The sequence below is a fragment of the Epinephelus fuscoguttatus genome, linkage group LG14 (assembly GCF_011397635.1).
Source record: "Epinephelus fuscoguttatus linkage group LG14, E.fuscoguttatus.final_Chr_v1".
Classification (NCBI taxonomy): domain Eukaryota; kingdom Metazoa; phylum Chordata; class Actinopteri; order Perciformes; family Serranidae; genus Epinephelus; species Epinephelus fuscoguttatus.
Genome location: NC_064765.1, coordinates 26,157,074 through 26,163,646, shown reverse-complemented (window position 1 = coordinate 26,163,646; position 6,573 = coordinate 26,157,074). Strand labels below are relative to the sequence as shown.

Sequence of the window (6,573 nt, the reverse complement as noted above, 5' to 3'; positions counted from 1 at the left end):
ACACAGAGCCAGCTGTAGGACGGAGTGGAAGCGAGATGAGAATACTAAACAGGCACCTCATGGCTCAGCATCAGCACCGGGCTGAGTTAGGATTTGCGCACCCTCCAAACTTGGCTTGGGACCTCAGCATGTGAACGGGCTTTGCGGGAGGAGGATCCACCTAGAATGTCAGCTCTGAAGAAGGTAAAGCCCCCTCTCTCTTTTACTAATCTTTGAGCACATATTTATCCTAAATATGACATGTGGAGGATTCAAACACTATATTTTGTCATCTTACAGTAAATGAGAAGATTTGTGCAGTTGTGGAAAATGGGTGTGTTTGGGCAGTTTGGTTGCAGGTTGTGTAAGGTTGTGTGGTGATCAGACTTTTGACTTAGGCAAAAACCTTTCCGTGTTTTTTTTAACAATATTAAGTACAAAAATGCAGATTTATTTAAATATGGTCAGTCATCACAATAAACAGAATATGATTTTTGCATCACTTTTGCATGCACATTAATTTTGTTTACCACTCCTCTGATTTGCCTCTTGGATGTCATTCCTGCACTTACATTCATCCCTGAGGATGAGGCTTGGTTGAGGAGCATTTCAGGCAGAAAAAAACCCTCTTAGTACAAGGCTAACTTCTCAAATGAATGTTATGTCAGGTTGATTCTCCCCCAGACTCCTTCTGTTGTGCACTGTCACGTAATACCATATGTATCATGCCGACTGTAGTCTCTGTGGGTGTATGAGCTTCACTGACTGTATCTGACAGAGCCCAAGCCCAGCTCTGGCAATCCTGAATGAGAGTGGAGCTCCATACAGCTTAACGAAAGAAGGCATTGGCTAAGCTGTAGATTTTGTAAGAATCAAGGAACTACACCGACCTGTGTAAACATGTTACATAATACCTTGCTGAAGAGCGTATGCACAATTCCTACAGGCTGTCTGATTTATCTGATTCAAGTGGTGAGACTCCCGGATTGGGTGGTTATTACTGCTGTAGGAATCAAGCCTCTTCTGTTGTTGGGGGTGTTGCAAGATCAGAAAAAAAAGTTCACTGCCTGTTTGAGTAAAGAGCCTGTCATCACTGTCAGTTGTACACTGACACATTGTGTTGTTTAAGATTCAGTGCAAGTTGCAAGTATTGATGTCTCAGCTCCCATAGATTCCCATGATTGAGCGACACAAAAAGAAGGGAAGTTGTATAGAACGTCTGCTTCAGCACTGCTGCCGAATCCACGGCAAATACACAGTGCTCAGCACACACACACTGTGAGTGACAAAAAGTGCTGGCTGCCAGCACTCACATAGTCAGACATCATAATCACAGAGGTGCTAAAAATAGGAGACCATATTCATTGCAATGCTTTAGAAGCTCAATGGAGTTATTGCTGTTCACCCTCGCAGCTAGAAGTTTTTACCAAGATACTCCTGGATGTTGTACTTGTACCTCTACTCAATTATACAAAAAGCCTTTATTTTTAGACAGTCGTGGCCAGCCAGCCTTTCTTCAATGACACGCAGCTGCTTGGATGAAACTCTGATGTGTAAGTGATGGACCTTTTCACTTACTAGTCTCTGAAACTAAGGGTGCACCGCACAGCTGCTCATACATGGAAACTGCATTTTCTGCCATAGTAACAAGCATGTGTTATTTCAGGTCCTAAGAAGTGTCCCATGTGCATTCATTATGCAGTTGGTGAGAAGTGCTATAGAGCAGTGGTTGTAGCAGCAAGCAGTCAGGAGGAAGTGTAATTACTTTAATCAATAAGAAGGATAATTTAAGGAACCTTTGTGTGTGTTGATTTGTGTGTATACATTTCCTGGGTGTGCCCGTACAATATGTTTGCATGTGTAGCTTGTGTATACCTAAAAGAGAGGGAACCTGTGGGTGGACAGATGCCAGGTGGCAGGTGAGAAATACACGTCCCCTCTGTAAGTCCTTATGTGACTGAAAAATAAATTACCTGTCACTTACCAGCTTTAGGGGGCTTAACTTTCACCTCATCCACATCACTTCCCCTGCTTTGAATCAGTCTTTCAGCAAAAGTCTGATGATTCATACGAGATGAAGAAGTCTTTGCTCATCCTACCAGGCAATTTCTTCACTTAAAAAGAAGACAGCCTTAATAAAACGCTCCCACTTGCGTACAAAGCATAAAGGACAAAAAAAACCTAATTGGAAACTGACACCATTTCCCCTCAGAAGCGCTTCGGAATTGAAGGTAGCTCATTTCAGGATATTTCCAACGCTGCTGCTGTCAAATTGCCTGCATGCACAAGCACACGCATCCATGCCCACGCCAACAGACTCTCAGAGTTGTCAATGGGAAGCTTGTGTGGACTTTGCCTACTTGGCAGTGACATGATAAGGCTCTCATAATCTGTTTGAAGATGCATAGAAAACTTGAATCGCTACATTTATTCGTGTGGTGATGTCACTTAGGAGCAGCAGTGAATGTAGACAAGTCTGACTAAAAGTAAATGTTCAAACATCCAGCAGGCTCCTTTCTTATTCATCCACTCAGTGTGACAGTTGTGTTTCTGCTTTCTCACTCCATGTCCTATTGTTTTTATCCTTCTTCTTCTTTCTTTCTTTCTGACTTAAATACTTTTCCTACCTGCATGCACCTTCTTTCATTCACTCTGTCTCTCTTTTATGTTTCTATTCATTCCCTGATGAATGCCTCCCCGCATCCGTAATAGTTTGGCTTCAGGAGAGGGATGCAGAGGAAATGGAGTGGATGGATGGGACAGAGCTTTATGAATCTAATAATGCATGGGAGCCAAGTTTGTGTACTGTATATACTGTACGCTGTGTGAGTCTTTGTGTGTGTATCTGAACACCAACACAACTCAGTTAATCACCTTTGTGCTGCTGTGCACAGATCTTCCAGGCAGGTGGGTGCCATCATACATTCTCCCAGTGTTACTGTTACTGCAATAGCTGCCACATAGCCCTAAGTCAAATGTGACTCGTTACAAAGTCCATTAGCAAGCTGGTATACTATCTCTAACCTTTCCTCTCTGCTCTAATTGCACATTCATAAATACAGACAGCGTGATCCCAGTTGGTAATGTCATCATTTATGATGATTTTACCATGCTGCCTTTGTCAGTCAGACGAGTGCATTTTCATCATAACAGCAGCTGTCTTTGAAAGTTGGCACAGCAGAGAGAGGAGTGCCCATGCTTCTTGTCAGCTGTATGCCTTTGAAACTCTTTGACTGGAAACAAAATTAAATCATCTCTTGGTCTTAAAGGAATTATAAATGTGTCCCATAAGGCCCTTTGTGTTAACACTGTCAAAATGTGAAATTTGATACTAATGTAAGTGAAAGACCCCGTACAACTCCAAGTGTACTTGAGGTCTGCCTTGTAGAGTGTAAGTCCTAATACCATTACCGTTGGCGAAAGGCCCAGCTCTTTTACAACCCAGTCTTTACCAGATCCTTTAAACCCAGCAATGAACCTGAATATATTGGCTTAATAAAATAGCCCACTTTAGCAAAGGACATCGAGGCAGCAGATTTTTTGATTGGGATAGGTCTAAGAGATTTGATTAAGCTCCAGAGAATTACTTAGTGCTTTAATCGTCCCAGTGTAGTCAAGCTGTTTAACATAAATGGCAATTTTCTTTCTGGTATTACTAGGTCTGAGTATGATTACGATACCAGTACCAATGTCACTACCCTTAAATAGCCAATATTAATAGTAGTACTTCATTTGATACCTTTTTTTTTAATTTCATTTGATATCCCTCATGTGAATAGAAGCATTCAGTTGCGTAAAGTGCCACAAGATGCCATAGCCGTGTAGTATAGAACGAATCACAGTGTTAGTTTACAATAACTTGTGGGTAGAAAATCATTGCATCACATGTACAAAATGAAACAGCACTGAGCAAAAGCTGTCTCAACGGGTTAGTTTTAAGCCACCTAATAAAGTCCCATAAAAAAACAAAAATCAATATTGGTACGTATAAGTGTACGCTATATTTAGAATATTTTCACCACTTCACCTAGATGTCAGACGGCCCTTTCCGATGGGGAACTGAAGCCATTATCTTAAAGCCACCAGACTCCGTTGCCAAAAACAGTAATTTTACTAAGCAGATTGCAGGAGTTGCTGGTCCACCGCTGCCTCTAGTGGTTTAAGGTGTAAAGTAATGCGGAAAAAATATTCTAAATATAGCACACATTATATGTGATAAAAAAAATTCAGGTGGCTAAAACACGCCCCCCGTCCACAGCAGGACGTTGCTTAGCTTATATTTAGTTAATCAAAAATGCGAGCAAGGCAACACAGCAATGGTAAATGGACCTGCTCTTGTATAGCGCCTCTCTAGTCATCTGACCACTCAAAGCTCTTTTTATACTACGAGTCCCATTTGGCCATTCACACACACTGGTGGCTGAGACTACCATACAATGTGCCATCTGTTACTCAGTTTTTCACACACTCACACACTGATGGAACAGCCATCAGGAGCAATTTTGGGTTCAGTATCTTGCTCAAGGATACTTCGACATGCGGACTGGAGGAGCCGGGGATTGAACCGCTGATCTTCTGATTAGTGGAGGATCCGCTTGGCGTCTGAGCCACATAGCTGCCACATAAAATTAGTACAGCCAAAATGTAGGAGAGGTCAGACCACCTTGTTTTACTATATATCTTTAAAAGTTACAATTATGGCTGAGAATGGCAACAGAAATTTACAAATTTGCAGATATCGCATATCTCTGCATTTTAAATTCTTATGCCGGTTGTCTACCTGAAAGTGATTGCTGTTGTTAGCACATTGTCACGGTGATTCAGTCTATTGCCATGCTGAATGTTACACAGAATATTTTGGTGGCATTCCAGCAGGCTGAACTGCCGACTCCGTCAAATACTCTGCACTCGACTCTACCACACCACAGACACTTTGGATTTTAGCTGCTGCGGTAGTGGGCCAATCACATGTGGCATAAAATCAAAGAATGCATGCAGTGACTGGCTACAAGCCAAACCATACATTTTTTTGTCTATATTTGGGTACATAAAGGATCAAATGCAGGTATTGTTTAAGTGGAGAAGTTTCAATACTACTTGGTACAGAGTTATTCCGGTCAATACCTTGAATGTATGGAGTGCAGATACCCAGCTCTAACTATTACCTAGTTGCTGTTGTTCACTGACTTAATACCCAGCATCATGTGTTTTTCAGTAATAGTCATAAACCACTGTGGATGGATGCTGCTGTTGCCATGATAACAGTGCACCTAGGTAGATTTCACCTTTCGAGAGCTAACCACGGGTCATTTTTATGGAGCTACATTAGGGTCAAATGTTTTGTATTTGAAAAAATAAAATTTGAAACTGAAAATTCATGTGTTGATCTTGAATTTTGAAAAATAGAACAACGTATTCAAAATAAAAATAAGTATATGAAACGTTTTTTCAGGTTAAATATAATTTTGATTCACTTTGGTAATTCTTTTAAATGAATAATTTATTTTCACTTTTCACCTCCATATATATTTTAACATTTAAGGTCTTATTTTTTTCAGTTGCATGTTTTATCTTTTCAGATTCAGATCTTATTTTTTACAGTTTCAAATCTTATTTTTTCACTTTCAAATCTGTTTTTTGAGTTTCAGACTTTTGACCAAATTTGCTGATGTGGCGTGGGGGGCGTGGCATCAACTGAGAGGGGTGTGGAATCATGAGTGACAGTGCCTTCAGGGAACGTAGGAACTAAAAAAATTCTGACTCAACACTTACATACACCATATTCATGTGACTGGCAGTGTAAAAATTGATGCTAGTGACAAACTTCCATTTAGAAATCTGTTTTAGACAGTACTGAGCACCAATTGCGGTATAAGAGCGATAAATTATGCCAGATTTTGCAGTTCAACAGCCACATTTTAACTGCTGATATGTCCGATTTCCACATAGCACTGTGAACGCAGCATAGTGTCCGTTTTGCTTGCGATGATGGCATCCAGTCGGTCGGGTCAATCTGCTGGAGCCCATACATCCAGCACACAGGTGAGAAATGTTGAGAAATGCTTTGGGAAATCATAACAAGTATTAAGGGGTCGTTTTTGTGACAACATACATTTTCACAGCTCCATCGTCACGGCCCTGTTGATGCTTCCACATCCAGACGTGTCCCCTGGATGAAACCTTTGAGCTTGGGGAAAAGGAAACAATCCTGAAACACCTCCCTACTCACCTGGTGCCACAAAAAGCTGGATGAGGAAGCATCAACAGGGCCGTGATGATGGAGCTGTGGACAATCACACTTTCCAGCTCTGACAAATTCGCCACTTAAAAGACGTCACAAAAAAAATGTATGTTGTCAGAAAAACGACCCCTTAATATTTGTTATGATTTCCCAAAACTTAGTTAACATTTCCCACCTGTGTGCTGGATGTTTGGGCTCCAGCAGATTGACCCGTCCAACTGGATGCCATCATCGCAAGCAAAGCGGACACTACACTGCATTCACAGTGCTATGTGGAACTGTGGCTGTTGAACTGCAAAATCTGGCATAATTTATCGCTCTTATACCGCAATTGGTGCTCAGTACTGTCTAAA

General features: G+C 41.2%; 1 protein-coding gene across 4 annotated transcripts in view; it reads left to right on the top strand.

The window, feature by feature from the left end:
* Window positions 1-20: 20 nt before the first annotated feature.
* Window positions 21-6,573, top strand: part of dlgap2a (discs, large (Drosophila) homolog-associated protein 2a) — a 221,366-nt gene continuing 214,813 nt past the window's right edge. For all 4 annotated transcript variants that reach the window (XM_049595251.1, XM_049595248.1, XM_049595247.1 and 1 more), the window contains exon 1: window positions 21-183. In XM_049595251.1, coding sequence (XP_049451208.1) covers window positions 166-183 — 18 coding nt within the window. In that variant the 5' untranslated portion in view covers window positions 21-165. The remainder of the gene's footprint in view (window positions 184-6,573) is intronic.